General features: G+C 43.0%; 1 protein-coding gene across 2 annotated transcripts in view; it reads right to left on the reverse strand.

Annotated features, from left to right (window-relative positions):
• Positions 1–3,998: 3,998 nt before the first annotated feature.
• Positions 3,999–15,989, reverse strand: part of SYNJ2 (synaptojanin 2) — a 69,208-nt gene continuing 57,217 nt past the window's right edge. For both annotated transcript variants that reach the window (XM_074896503.1, XM_074896504.1), the window contains 7 exons: positions 14,637–14,805; positions 14,097–14,249; positions 11,313–11,447; positions 9,594–9,706; positions 8,791–8,899; positions 7,256–7,458; positions 3,999–5,364 (listed from right to left, as the gene is read on the reverse strand). In XM_074896503.1, coding sequence (XP_074752604.1) covers positions 4,573–5,364; positions 7,256–7,458; positions 8,791–8,899; positions 9,594–9,706; positions 11,313–11,447; positions 14,097–14,249; positions 14,637–14,805 — 1,674 coding nt within the window. In that variant the 3' untranslated portion in view covers positions 3,999–4,572. The remainder of the gene's footprint in view (positions 5,365–7,255; positions 7,459–8,790; positions 8,900–9,593; positions 9,707–11,312; positions 11,448–14,096; positions 14,250–14,636; positions 14,806–15,989) is intronic.

Here is a 15,989-nt window from a genome sequence, read left to right on the forward strand (position 1 = left end):
GATCTGCCAAATGAATGCTCTGGATCATGTTCACTTTTGTTAAAGACCTGCGTTATTTTTAGTGATTGTCTCATGCTGGAAGAATGTGATGTTTACCATTCATCTTCAGTAAGAGGCATAGTATTGGGGGGCACAGCCAGTCATCAACTTTGCCAAACTGAGCAGTTTTTCAGTTGTGCTTTTAGATTTTGCAAAAGTGCCTCCTAAACCATGTACAGATGTTGCATTGAGGGCCAGAGGGCCTGTTGCCTAGCATTCACATCTGCTTCCCATTAGAAACTTACACTTTTGTGCCTCTCTGGTGTCACATTAATTCAGAACAGTGGCACTAGGTAAATTCTTAGGTCTCAAACGGTGTCCTTAATCCCATCTGGCTGGAACCCAGCTGCAGATGTGGCTACCAGGTATGTCTGAATTGTCTGAGAAGATGGTATTTTGTCTGCATTGTGGCATCCAATACTAAAATAGTAAGTCAGGAAGGGAGGGCTATTAGAAATTTGTCAATCCTCATGCACTTGTTGTTCAGCACCCTTGTATAACTGTATTGGTATTTCTAATAGCAACAGTCATCAAGTTTTTAATTGCTGTGATTACTGTAGTGCAAACTAGCTTTTACTGTGGTTTGTGCTTCATGGTGCACAAACCACAGAGCAGCTAGCTAGAAACTAGAAATTTTCCATCTGGTGAAAATGTCAACTCTGGACAAAAAGAAAAAAATAAAAAATGGTTTTTTTTGTCAGAGTGGAAATTCTAAATAGTGTTTTGGTTCTCTATTAGTTTCAGTGATCACCCACCTAAAAAAGCTAAATCAGGCAGTTGCTATACCGAGAACCACTTACCCACCCCAAATAAATGCAGCTGAACAACCAGGATGCCTGTAGCAACTTGAAGTTGCTGTACTACAGGGTTCTGGGCAAGCTCACACAGTGTTAAGGCTCTTTCCAAAGTCTCTCACATTAAATGAGCACATGAGCACTTACATACTTGAATCTGGTAAATCATTAATATGTAGCTTCACAGCCAGTGTCAACAGTTTTAAGATTTCTGAGTGCTGGGTTCACAGCATGAAGAATATCATGGGATAGCCACTCCCTACCACCTGTTATGTGGCCCTCAGGTCTGATTGCTGTCACCAGGAACATAGGTTTCCACTGATAGTGTCCCAGTGAGAATGGCAGCAGGGCTGAGGACAGAGCCGTGCCATGGGTTCCCCAGCCGTGGATGTCAGGTAGCGATGGGTCAGGTTACTTGGCCTCTTTTCACATTGTGGTGGGGCTTGGCTTAATCCTGAATGATAAGGAAAGAATCACCACCTCCTGCAGTCTGAGTTTTCTGTAATGGTTTCCCAAACGCAGAGCAAGTCTGGCCCTGTTTTGCTTCTCCTGAGCATTAAAACTAGAACACAGGTCACAAGCACCTGCCTCTGAAAAACCACTTGGCTGGGGTGCTGGGCACCAGTGTGGAAGATGATATGTTGAGACAGAAGATCCTCATTCTTTGCTGTAACCTTTTCAGCTGGACTGTCTGTTCCTTTCCCTTGATTTGCTGTGATTGAACAGTATACGCTGTCTCTGATAGTATAAACCAGCTTAGCTGTGGGGATTCACACTTTAATGGGCAGCTTGCCACATACGTAGACATAAGATATAATGCTAAAGGCCAGATACTTCTCTTATTCAAGGAGAGTAATAAAGCAGATTTTATTTGACTTGTATAAATCCACTTTAATTGGCTTTCCTGCTAACACTTTCATTAACATGTAAATTAGCTGTCCTAGAGTTGTTAATTTATCTTTGCAGAAAATGTTGGATATGGTCATATAACGTACTCTTTCTTTTTTACTGCTCTTAATGTTTTATACTGAAATGCGCTCATAAATATTCACTGTTTTGGTTTTTTTTAAGAGGAAGACGAAGAGGCTAAGGCTCTGTGTCATCTTGTAGGGAAACAACTATCTTGCTTCAGCATTAGTCACCAGCCTACTACCATCTTAAACTGACACTCACCTAGGAAGCTGAGCACTGGGTTTTACTGGTTTGGCCTTTGAAGGGTTTGGGGATCTTTTTTAAAGTGTCCAGCAAACAAGGGAGCATAGGAGGGTGCCAGGTGCTCAGATGACAGAACATGCTCTTGCAGGGTGTCTTGTGTTCACAATTTGGCGGTAGCAATGAAACAGGTAGGCATTGCAAGTAAGAAAATGGCTGAATTCCCAGTTTCCAAGAAGCTGAGAACAAGCCAATTAATTTCTCCTATGAAAAAAAAAAACACCTTGAACTTTTTAAAATACCTCTTTTCTGAAAAAAAAAAACCCAACCTGAAGAGCTTGTTTTCAGCTTCACCAACTGCTTAAAAATGCTCTCCTTCCTTTAATAATAAAAGATCTTGATGCTTCTCTTAACAAGTTACCGTGACAAGTTGCAATCTGTTTATAATTTTTAACTGCCTGCTTTGCACAAATGGCATCTATCGTGTACAGTTTTACTGCATGGGCAGGGCAAAAGCCTGCGCAGCTTGAGCAGACAACAGATGCATGTAGCACCATGGATTGTCCTCGCCAAAATCTTGGGCTTCTGAGAAGCTCGACTGCTGGCTTGCTAATAAATGAGAGATGACTTCATCATGAAGCTCAATCTGCTTTTTGCTGAGCAGCAACACTTCTCGAGTCAGCCCACCCCGGTGAGTGACCTATAGACTCGCTTGTCCCTATAGGCTCTGGTGGAATACTGGTTAAGTGTAAGGGAGGAGCAGTGCAGGCACATAGGAGGACTTGCCTGCAGTTTCTGCACTGGTGACCAGGGGGTGCTTCCCCAAGCTAGGCTTTGTAGTCTGAACCACTGAACGTGATCCTCTTTTAACCCTTTTGTTTGCAGAACCCACACAGAACAGATGATGGTAGCCACTTGCCCGTTAGCCTTACTGTGTGCGTTGCAGCTGCCTCCTAGGTATGCTCCCTCTACGGGCACAGCACACTGGAGCAACACCTTTATTTACAGTGGTGCACATGCTGCTTACAATTGTCCTCAGTCTTAGGTGCAGTTGCCCAGGGCTAGTTCAATTTCTTAGCCTCCCCAGCTCCTGTCCAGTGACCGTGTTGTTTCTGAGGGCTGCCTGGCCCTCTATGCAGCACGGCCTTGCTGCAGCTGCTGAGGTGAACAGGAAGCACCTGGCAGCTCCTTCCCTGGGACAAAATAAACAAGACTGCATAGCGATAGCAGAAACACAGTGAGAGCAGTAGCTCTACACCGCCCCCCCAACCCCCACCCCCCCCCAGCCTACCACTTTGGTGTCCAAGCTGAGCTTCAACTCATGCTTAGGCCATAAGCGACAGTTCCTCTCTGCCAGGGGGTTCTGCCGTTCCCAGTCATCTGCTCGGGGCTTAGTGTTGTGTGTGTGTAAACTCAGATTCCCAGACAAGCTCTTTCCTCATCTGCACCGTGAAAATAAAAGCCTGACATGGTATTTTCTTACAAACACACAGAAGGGGAACAGGATCCCTACTGATTAAACTCTTTAGCATCAGATAGTCATATGCTAATGACCTGTGTCATCAGCAGGGCTATGGCTATTTACTGTATTTCCACAGTATTTTCATAGATACTATACAAGCAGACTATAGCTTTTCTTTAAAAAGGGACTGTCTTTGTCCACATGCTGTTTCACTGTAAAGTATGTTGTTTGGCATTGGCTTGCTGTGAACAGAAACCAGGGTGGGTTTTGGTACTGTGGTAGAAAACCAACTAGGGCTGCCTTTGGTCTCACTGGAGGTCAGAGCAGTAGTTGGAGAGGTTACCCAGCCCTTAGAGAATAGCTGAGGCATGTTTTACCACAGTGCCATTAACAGCACAGCACTTACAACAGACCTCTTGTAATACAGGGGTTCACTTGCCTGGTCTGGAGGAAAACCAGGCATTTCTTGGGTGACGCCTGGGCACCCCCTCTCAAGGTTCTGCTTTACAGCCTCATAGTACACATCCTCCATTTTACTTTTAACACAGGAGTCAATTTAACAAGGTAAGTACTAGGGCCCGCTGCCATAGCAGCTAGTTGAGATTTACAAGAAGATACTGTCTAAGCCTGGTGTCCACAGTGGAAACTAAGTAGCAGAATGATACCAGCGCTACTGCTGTAGTTACATGTGTATGCATTCCCCTTTTGGATGTTTGTTCCAGAATAACCGTAGCAGTCTAACTCTTGAAGATAAGGATGCTTTATTTCAAGTGACAGAAGGTGATTAATACATAAACTCCACAGGAAAAATGTTTTTCTTAATGTTTTTTTTTTCCCTATATCATTACATGTTCTTACATATGATTTGTACCTGAAATGAAATAAACCATCTTAAGATGGATTAATAAAAAGAAATAACTTAGAATAAAGAACTTTTCAAACAAGCTGTAGATAATGTTAGGTCGTATATACACTTCCCTCCAGGGGCTGTGTCTTTATCTTTAAACATGAAAATGAAATGTAGCATGGACAGATGATCTATTTGCTTAAATAAAAATCCTTGTGCAAAAGATTTATTTTGCATCATAATTATGATTTCTATAGGAACATTAAAGGGACAAAATTTTACAATTCTAAATCAGTATTTGTCTTCATCAAGGTATCTTTGTTTTGTTCTAAGACAAGCAGTTTGTTGAACCCTTCTGACAGTGCACTACTGTCTTCATCATCACTAAATGTAACCCAGTGACTGAAATCTTTCAAGCTGGGGTGTTTTAAATTTTCTGGATCGTGTGCTGGAGAAATAGCTGATGCTGCCTGTATGGAAAGAGGGCAGGAAGAATCCATGTCCAGGTCCAAAAGACTGGTGTTCTCTGGAAGGGAGCAGGTATGTGAGAGCTGTGGATGCTGGCCTTCTGCTTGAGGAGGGCCCTGAAGGTTGGCTGCCACATTTGGTGCCAACTGCTCAGCTGTGGTGTCTTCTGGGCTGGCCAAGGATGTAGGAACAAAGAGCACAGACTGTGTGGGGACATGAGTGTCCTGAGCCTGGGGGCAGAACCCAGGATTGTTATTGTTGGAGTTGAACATTAACCCCCTAAAAAGTGGGTTGTCACTGCACTGGAGGACTTGCAGGTGAAGAGCTGCAGGAGCTGACTTCTTTCTCCGTGGTGGCACCTTTGGGGCAAAGGAAGCGTTGGGGGGAGGCAGTGTGATGGCCTCAGACATGCTTGCGGAGGGGGGCTGCCTTTCACTGCTCCCCTTGCTCTCCTGAGGCTTCCCAGGTTGTGGGGTTCTGGGTTTAGGGACTGGAGCAATCCTGGTTGGACTAAGAATAGCTCCAGCTTCTAGACAGGGCTCTGGCAAGCTGAAAGGAGACTGTGCTGCCTGTTGGTCAAATTGCTCTTCTGTAGACGTAGCCTAAGGGGGAAAAGGAACAAGAAATTTGAGGAAAAATAGGTACCTTAAATTCTGAGTCACTACTAGTGCAAGTCTTATTGATGGTGTTACTGAGAAAAGTTGACAGTACTGGAAGGGGGAAAAAAAGCAGTACAAAGAGGAGGCTTGACAGCACACTTTTACACTGCCTCTGCTTGGTTCTGCACTCATGCATCGTGCCTTGGACCAGTGCTGATTTACAGAGCACTGTTATTTGAGGACAAGGATCCTACAGCCGTTTTGTTCCCTGTATGAGAAATAGATCTCTTTCTGACCATCTCTTTTTCATGTTAGGATTTTGCTCCAGGCCAAATGAACACAGTTCTGAAGCTTTATTTATTTGTTACATCTCTTTGCTGACTAACATTATTTAAGCAAGAATGCATAGGAAGGGTGAGATTAATGGCACCATTAGCACATGCCTTTGGGTACTTCTGATACATAAGGCTGAAGGACAATTAGCTTAAGCTAACCCAAGAAATGCACTAATGGCTCTGTGGTGTCTCACTGATGCTAGGAACTGAACCTAAAAGTAAACTCTTGAAGTACAGCCCAGCATATATTCACCGTTTAAAGATAAATAAATAATTGGATCCTACCTCAGACTGACAGGGCAGGGGCTGCTTCAGATTTCTCACACTCAGTGTGACTGAAAGCATTTTAATTCTTTATTACTCTCCCATACTGTTAAAATATAATATACAGGCTTTTTAATGCAGTCAAAATATCTAGTCAGTATTTCATGATGGACTTATCCCCTGGCACTTCTGTCTGTGTGCTGCTGTTAAGTTGCCTACACTTGATTTCATGCTTTTTTAACGAGAGGTGGATTGGGTAGAGGTTTTCAAGTACACAACCCCCATCTGAATTCATTGAGATGGAGGAAGGAGTGGATAGAGTCAAAGTAAAATAGATATATTCCTGCAGGATACTTCATATAACTAACACCAAAACAGCAGTCCCTCTCAGCACCTTTGAGGAGTGCCCTGGGAATGGCAACAACATACACAAAATAATAAACAGACCATTCCTCGTTATAGAATGTTTAAGGGAAGGGCACACACTGTGTTGTCTTTTTTTTCTTTTGTGAATCTGCTAAGTAGAGATTGCACAAAGTCCGTGCTAGAGAAGGGGTTCAGAGAGAGAGGGATAGAGAAGGCCTTTAGAAGGGAAGGTAAGGCAGGAGCCCTAACAACTTAAAACAGAGCTTCCTAGCAGAGGTTCTGTCAAAGGAAGACTATGAAAGGTTATATTTGTCTCTCTCTTGTAGTTAAAATTGCTTTCACCACTAAATACTCATTTTAGCAGCTCTGGAGGTGAAGAATTACTATCTTCATTGTAGAGACCCAACAGAGAGACAGATTAAAACCCCAACACCTACAGGTTTGTATTTTTAAGAACCTGAACTCTTGAGTATAATCCAGAATCCAAAGTGAAAGGAAGTGAAAGGCTGAATCCCATTATAAGTGTGTGAGAAAAGTTAGATGTTTCTGAACAGGACGCAGGGCAGCACACTGATCAGGAAGCTGCCTCACATCAATACAGAGCTCAAAAGTAAATAAAGAAGGGATGAGTCTTGAATCCTGACAAGGTTTAGACAAACCAGAAGAAAAGTAACAAAATCTAGGAGAATGGACTAGCAAATAGAAAAGGTGAATACAGCTGAGTAGGGAACTCAGGGCACTTCTTCCTTTCTGATCTCCTAGCACATTTTTATGCCTTGCTGACTACAATACACAAAATCATTTTAGTGCCTGCTGGCTAAGAACTTTAAATGACAGGACTTCATACAAGTTGTTTAACTGTCCACGCCTCTTGCCATCCCTCACAATGTGTAATGGAGGCTGGATGCATTTTGCTGCAACCGTCTTACGTTTTCCAGCTTGACTCCGGTCCTTTGCAGAGGTGCAGGCTTCTTCATAGTTGGAACTTTGGGTGGCGGACGATGGGGCACAAGCACTGGTCCTACCTGTGCCCCTTGAAATGATGTTGACTTCGTGATGCTGGGCAGAGGCTCAGATTTGGTGAACATTTGGTTTCTAGGTGGAGCAGTCTTTACTGCATCTTCCTGCAGTCCTGAAAATCAAAACCCATTAGTGTCTTGGCTTGATCAGAATGTAGCTTCAAGATCATTTCTTTCACAGTCATTTTTCCCCAATGTGTGTGCCTAAAGGGAATGTGCTCAGACCAAGAAGGTAGGTTTTAGAAATAAACACAGACCACTGCAATCCTGTCACATTTGTAGGAGGCAGTTAGGGAAAAACTACCCTGTCTGTAATCACTTCATGCCAAAGAAGTGCAGTGCCACCATTTAGCCAAGTGGTTAAAACACTGGCTGGGAGTTCAGGAGCACTGGGTGCAAGTCCTGAGTCTCCTTTTGTCCTGGTTTCCTTATCTGGATAACCAAGATAATGATACCGAGCGCATCTTGTGCTTTGAGAAGCACTGTAAATGCCAGTTGGTGGTATAGCACAAGGGACTGAAAGTGATGCTGACAGGACTAGTTTCCTTACCAACACTGAGTGGAAACTTAATGTGAATTTCAAAATTAATGGAGCATAAATCTGATTTAAAAAACAAATGAACAGCACTCTCTAAGGAACAAACATCAAGATGCCTTTATGATATTTCTAATTAAATTGGATTATTTCAAACTCCATTTGCTCTACTTACAAATGAAAAGGGATATTTTTTCTTCTGAACTGAGAGCATTACAAACTCAGGTAGCTATCTCAGAGATACTGCATTCTTTTTTGTTCATACAGCATCAGCAGAAAGGCTGCTTGCTACCCTGGAGGGTATATTCACACTGCTTAAGTTTCAATACCTAAGCTAATTTCCTGCTCTAACCTGCCCTTGCAAGAAGCTCTCTTCTCTGGGGATCACAGAGAGCCTGCACACAGAGGAGCCTTTTAGCTTCACTATCAGCTGAAGTGTGGTGCAAGCTTCTATCTAGGTTACAACTATACTTGCTGTCCAAATGTGAGCAGAATCCAGGTTATTTCTCCCATAGCTGTATTTGCTCTCTAGTCCTGCTTGGAATGGTGAGCATTCGCTAAATAGAGCAGCAAATATCCTTTATGCAACTCTGAGCCAACACAGGCACCATCAGTTTAGGAAGAGCCCACCTTTACCTTTTAATTTTTCAGACTAAATCTGGACATAAATAACCCAAGTTGCTCCTCGTAACAGATTCTACAACAAAATACACAACTTGAGTCATCTTGGAAAAAAAAGGTTAATATTATCAAACTGACAGAGAACACTTAAGTATAGAATGTTTGTCAGTGTTCAGGTGAGCTTCTGAATAGAAATATGTGCATCTGGGCTACAACAGGGAGGATGAATATACCTACAGTTTTCTTTGAATAAAGACTTTTTAGAAGTCAGGTAGAAAGCCGTGCTCACCTCCTTTAGCTTCCATAAGACATCTAATAACTTCTTCTGCTTCCTCAGCTGTGGTGGTTTTCAGCTGCTTGACGTTGTAAGGTTTACTTATTCCAGTCCGGACTTTAGGCTTTAAAAAAAAAAAAAATCAGAATAAGTCATCTTGAGGAAACTGTTTTTTCTCGTACAGCTGTAATCTTAGAGCTAAGCTCACACATGTGTAAAGTTCTGGTTTTGCCAGTGGCTATTCCGCAATCTATAAATACTACAGAAATGGTGGGGAGGGTTTTGGCAGATCAGACAGGCTTACTGACACAGCTAGAGACCCTTGGCCATCCCTTGGTCAATACAGTAGGGTTCCCATCCAACAAAAGAGGAGTCGGGAGGTGTTTCCACATTCCCATCTTGGTCTACTCAGCAGACTAGCAGCCTTGCTGGCAATGGGCAAGACTTTGCTGGTATGCTGGGCACTAGCATGGCCCATCAAAATAGAGGTGAGTGAAGAATTAAAGCATATTATCATGGTGCTGAAAATTCAACTCAGCATCTGTCAGAAAGCAGCATGTGGAATAAACCAAGAGTGTCCTGTCTCGCACCTTTCTCTCCCTCTTTGGCCTTTCTAATTCCTGGCAATTTAGTAACATTTTTCTGGTGTCTAGCATGTCCTGCAGTCTAGTATTACAGAACAAGAAGTTCATCTTAGAATTTCCAGCTCAGGCACATGACTTCCTTGTATGGCAGGTTCATCAGGTCTGTGATGCTCAGTGTCTACAGTATCTATGTAGAGGGGGGAGATCAGGACAGTGCTGAGTGGCAGCACTCACTGGCTGCTGAGGGGCTCCAGGTAGCAGCTTTGCCGTTGCCAGGATGGAGCAGTTGGAGTGGCTTCCTGGAGAGAGTGAACCATCTGAGGGGGACTTTTTGCCTGATGTTCCAGCTGAAAGAGGAATAAAAATGGCTTTTTACATTCAAGAGCTGGTACAACATTTTTATCTGCAGTGGAGCAAAACCAATGTGCTTTGAAATTGTTTGTGATAAATAAGAAACCCTGTCACCCTCCTTGCTCCTCCAGGGGCAGACATATTAGGCAAGATCTTCTGTAGGACAGTGGGGACCTTGAGTCCCTCCTGCCTGAGTGCCAAGAGGAAGACACTTTAATCTAGGAGGAGTGATGGGCTGAACCGTTACTGGTCTAATCTTAAGGTTAAAAAAAAAAAAAAATCTCAACACAGAATAAAATGCTGAAATCTTGAACTGTACTAGGAAGCAGTTTCCTAGTTAGTCTTGCTTTTATTTAATTAATTTAATAACCTCAACTAAGCATTAACGCTGCATTCCAGGCACAGAAATACAGATACCAGTGTTGTCACTACTGCACAGCAGACTCAGGAATGAATGGGAATAGTCCCAAAGAACTCATCTTCCAGCAGTGAGTCTGACAGGACCTTTAATTTAAGACTGGAAAATATACACAGAAGAGAGGCTTTTGGGCTGCAAGAAAAACATGATCATACAGAAGGCAAAGATGATTATGCTGATTTAACACTCAGCATTCACCCAGAAGTAGCCATAAAAGCCGGAGCAGCATAACACTGATAGCATCTCGGGTGGAGAGAGCTTAGGTAAAAGCATCACTTCCCCTTTGTGCCTTGCTGATAATCAAAAGCCACTTTGCATTTCTTTCATAAACACATAAGCAAGCAAGATTTGCTTGCAAAGCAGAAAAGGACAAAACTGTCCAGAACAAGTATTTTGTCAAAACTTTATAAAAGGAAGATTACAGTTAAGTCAGAAAAGAACAAACTGTAAGAAAACACTCAGTGACTTTGAAAGGCAGCAGACATAAATAGTGGTATTTATTTTACTGCCACAAAGTGGCTGATCAAGTCACTAACCTTAGTGATGAGTTAGTGTGAAACATACAGGCTGTTCCATCCTCACTAAAGGCATTTTTTGTGGAGTATTTGTCATCCTAAAGACAAATTTCTCCCATTGCTAACTGCAGCCATAGTCAGGCTGAAACAGACTGGAAAGCAAGTTGTCCTGGTTCAGCTAGGATAGGGTTAAGTTTCCCCAGCAGTGGGGAGGGAGCTCTAGCCGGGTTATTCAATACCATGCTGAAGCACTCAGGGGAAGAGCAGGACAGCTTTTTGTTCCAGTCATAGTCACCACCCTTCACTGCTGTATCCTTGTGGTGTATATATATCTCTGTATATCTCTTGTCCTGTTCATTGTTACTACTGTTTATTGTTATTGCTATTGTTGTTGTTCGTTTTATTATTTGTTACACTGTTGTATTAAATTTTTCCTTATCTCAGCCCCCGGGGTCTGTATTTCACTCCCTGCCCTGTCCGGTCCGAGGGTGGGGGAGGGACAATGGCGGCGTGGTCTTGGGTCCCAGCAGGGCCTAAACCCCCACACAAGTACAAGTACCTCCACAGCCTGACATTTCAGAACAAGGTATTACTTTCTGTGTCACCCAGAAACGGCAGGCAAAACTGTTCAGCTGGGGCCCACAAAACATTAAAGACAGTTGAACTCACCAGGAGGGGGAGGCCTCTGTGGTGGCTGAAGTGGCCGAGGCCTGGTAGGAATAGACAGAGACCTGCTTGGAGTCCGGCGGTGGCATTCCCCACTTGCCTCCAGCTCTCGCTTTAAATCAGCCAGGTCTGTATCATCTAGGGAAATTTCAGAAAGGATCTGTATTAGATGCCTGCTGGGCAAGATACACCAAATCCAGGTGCTCAGGAGAGAGGCGATTATGAACGGGAAGCCTCAACCAGGTATCTCAGCAACACGACGTGACTTCTTTCATATGGTTTTGCTCTCCCCAAACGTCTCCCTGCTCCACTCCAGGAAACATGACCCTTTTGTCAGACACTTCTCTCTCTTTTTCCGGCATTTATTAACTGATTGTGCCGACACAAGGACTGACTGCATATGATTTCAGGGTTACTAGTCACTTGTTAGATTCTGAGCTTTTCACAGCCAGACTTGGTGGCAACTCGCTCTCATTCAAACTGTGTCATGGCAGCCATAAGGAGGCTAGTCATGGTCAATCCCTTGCTCTTCCTTCCTAAACACAGGAATTCCCTCTGAGGATTAGACAACTTTCCTGGCTCAGGAGAACTGCTTTTATACCAGAGAAAAATCTGTCTGAATGGCTCACTCGTCACATCTCTGCTTTCCAGCAACATCTCCTAACAGGTACCCCTGCCTCAGTCTGCTAGCCCTTGGGCTGCACCTTACATGACGAGGCTATTACACAGTTTTTCGCCCCATCTAAGCCTCTCTGACAGCTGAAGAGGCAAGAAGTAGGGATTGCTTTAGTCTCCCAGTCTGCAGAAGTGAGGACACTCACTTCAATTCTCTTACCCTGCCATGGCTGCCCAACCATGCAGCTCTGGTCTTTAGGGCTCAAAAATCCACTGGGTTTAGTTTTGTCCCTGTGGTTTGGAGAGGATGGGGAAAGAATTGTGTAGCAGCAGTCTCTCATACTTCAGGCATTTTTATACAAGTTCCTGTTTTTCAGAAAGCTGTGCTCTGCAGGGAATACTGAGCTGCCTCACAGTTTCCTACTCCCACTCAGCAGCGGATGGCAGCCACATTAGACACAGCCTGTGATCTGCTCAACCTACCCTCCCCCTTCTCTCTGCATTTTCAATACTTCTGAGCTGCAGATATGGGCTCACCAGTAGGATCCCAGGAGTCATGCAGGTGCCTAAATGCACAGCTTGAAATTCTGGCAGTAACACTCAACACAAGACAAAAACCAGCCACCACCACTCTATCCCTTCCCCTCAAAGGCTGCTGGTTTTAAATCAGCTCCCAGGAACATCAGTTTTGTGGAGCTATGCCCTTCTCTGACCTCAGAAACATATACACACCGTTCTGCCCATCACTGGTTTCCATCTGTGTCTAACATCAGCTCTACAATCATCATACCTTCGATTAGGAGTTACTCAGGCAGAATTGGAAGCTTATGGAGGCATCTGAAACTGCAGAGACTCTCAAGACGGATTGAATATATCATATTTTGAGTTGTGTGAGATCATGACCCCACCTTGACCTCCTTCAAACTATACTTTATAATCTCCATTTACTTTGTGATATTTTTTGTGGAGAAGAGGTAGTGCGGGTGAAAAGAATCACTGCAATTTTCTGTAGCTTAATGAATCATGGCACAGTAGGACAGAGGTGTTCGGAGGGCAAGGCATCCTATAATACAAAGTGATTGGCTTCACAGTATTTAATAACAACAGATTACTCCTTGGCTCAGGGCTAGGTTTCTGGGTCTGACCACACTGCACCCAGCCTATGACTCAAGGTGGGCAAGAAAGCTGTATATCACTCTGATTGTTTGGAAAATCTGTCTGTGTAAACTTAAGAATTTCATTTAATCTTTCTGAACTGTACTTCTGACTCAACCTTTGAAGGTATTAAAAGTTTTCACTTTTATGTCAGAAGACAAAGCAGTTCTGAGAGAGTGCAGAAAGACAGCTACTGAATCACTTGCTGTCATGAAGTGTTTAATACGTGACCCAGGCTGTCAATGCTTGGTCACCGCAGCATGTCTTGATCACATCCCCATAGAAGACCACTACCAACTTGGCTAGTTCTCGCTGAAGTTTTTATCTGTATTCGCTCCACAACTTTATCTTCTCTTTACCAAGTCATCTCACAATGATGTGCAAACAAGCGAGGTCACCAGGAAAAAAGGTAACACATTTATGAAACACTAAAAGAATTAATATACCTGTTGGTGAACCTCGATTTCTTCAGAAATAAATAAAACAGGAACAAAGGAGAAACTTTAGGCTTCTCTGAAGTAAGTTATTTGAGCACAACAACCTCCTGGACTGTCCAGCTTACCCTTGACTGCACTGCCACAGCTATTGCTCAAAGGACATGGCCAAGCCCATCACTGAATCAACAGGATTCCTTTGGTTTCATTTTGCTCTGGCCCTCACCAATAAGAAAATAATGGATAATTCTTTGTTACATGTTCTGGTGCTGAACAACATCAAATGGATAAAAAACCCCTTAATTTCTCCTGATTATAAAAGGAAACCAGCATTTCTCAGCACTCCTGCCTTGCCCTGGCCTAGAGAGAAGGAGGATCTAAGCTTTATTATTTGTATTGCTGTTACGCCTGAGGGCCTCTGTTACAGTCACTAACTCAAGGGGGGTTGAGCATGAACATGTACCAAAAGGATGATCCTTATCTTTAGAGGACCTACAATGAAAATATAAATGAACAAGGAAATAGAGACAAAAGGAGAACAAACAACAAACCTTCTGGTCTTACTTTACCAGAATTACTTTACCTTTATACAGCCGTGGGTTTTGTTCAGCTTTGTTTGAATGACCTATGGATGCAAAATGTCCACAGCCCTCAGGCATATCTTCTGCTGTGTCTTCTACTAGGTGTTGACACAAAGCATCATCTAAATAATCATCCTCATCCTCCACTATATCACCTGAATTAAAATATTAGATAACAAAGACTTAGTGAGCAGATGCATTCTCTGTTTCTCTCTACTATCGATCAATACGTTTAATATCTGCATTGGGCAAGCTTCTTGTGTAACCCATGTGTTTCATTACAGTTTGTTTCTATACAGACAACTGTACTGTACCTTGGATTCACTAACGTATGTTATAACACTAAATCGATAGGATGGTCTAAGCAACAGTTCTCTGCCCAGGCACAGTGGCGGGTCATGGCTTTAGTTACAGTCCTCCTTTTAAGAAGTGTGGCTTCATTACAAATCAAGGTATTGCTAACACTCATACTGTACCTTCTCTGTGCAACCAAAGTCAGCAAAGCAATTTCTCACAACTTCGCTTAGAAATCTGCTGCTCACCTTCTGAGTCATAGTCCAAACTTGAGAAGTCAAAATTTTCTTCCAGAAGACAGGAGTTTGCTGTGGGGGACATGGGGGCAATGCTGTCCCGTTTTCGAGCAATTTCCTCCTGAAGGCCCTTTAGCCAGTCCTTGGTCTTGGGCCGGATCTTCACTGTTCTGCCTCTGACCTAATGCAAAGAAAGAGTTGTTTCCCCTTTGCCAAGCAACGAGAACACCTGAACAGAGTAAGTTGTATAACTGTTTCAGAAACTGATATAACTAAAGCTTCATTTCAGAAGCTAAATGAAAAGGAAGCACTCTTTCTATCCCCATAACCAAGTTTTCAGACTGTAACAATATTCTTGAAAGAATGTTAGCTTCACAACTTAAAAGCACTGCTACCACATTTGGGAAACACTTGAGAAATAGGTGAAACAGCAAATATTGTCAAAAAGATACTGTGATAGTAATAATGGTGTAGGAGGGTTCCATTTTTGAGTCAGTAGCTTTAAAACACACAAGAGTTTACTATCTGATGCCATCTGTAAGGATACTTTACTCAGAAAATTCCAGATACGATAGTTGATGTATATGGAAAGCATAATATTAAACAGATTAAGACCACAGCTGCTTATATGTGTTGCTCCATGACATTTGTAGTGAGAGATATCCAAGGCATCAGCTTAGGCAGCAAAACTGCTTTGGAAAGTTCCTGAATCAGGTTTCCAGCACATTTATGCAGTGTGCACTTACAATTGTGCTTGGGTCTGTGCTATAAAGCAACATATCAATGCATCAATAAAATGAGCCAAATAAATATATAAAAATCCATATAGGAAAGAAGAATGAGGGTTAAATCCATTACTTCACCACTGAGTTTATAGTGCAGCCCCACAAACAGTTTTGTCAGCATAAATGAGGGGGTTGATGAATTGCAGACGATGTGTGTGGGAAGGAAGAGCAGGGGAGGGGAAGGTAAACGCCTACTGCTAATGCTGAGTTTGCCATGGAGGCCAATGAATCATGGTGTTCCAGCTTGGTAGAAGGAGCTCATTTGATACACTTAAGAGAAACAAAAAAATCTCCAAACCACAATCGTGAGGATGCTTTGGCAACAGTATCAAGTCACACATAATCTCAAGAGAACTGCTTCAAGTGCCAGAACAACGACTGAGTCCATGTATTCTGCAGTGGTATCAGAGGCCAGATACTAAGCACCACTTAGGAGCTTCACAAACTGTCACCTCCTGCCTTCCTGAAACTGAAACATTGCGTTAAAGACTCAGCAGCTGTGAAAGCTAGAACTTTCTTTAAAATAATGCTACTTGATTTAGCTAGAAATTCAACTATCTCATTCTAAGCAACCACTTCT

The sequence above is a fragment of the Athene noctua genome, chromosome 1 (genome assembly GCF_965140245.1).
Source record: "Athene noctua chromosome 1, bAthNoc1.hap1.1, whole genome shotgun sequence".
NCBI classification, from domain to species: domain Eukaryota; kingdom Metazoa; phylum Chordata; class Aves; order Strigiformes; family Strigidae; genus Athene; species Athene noctua.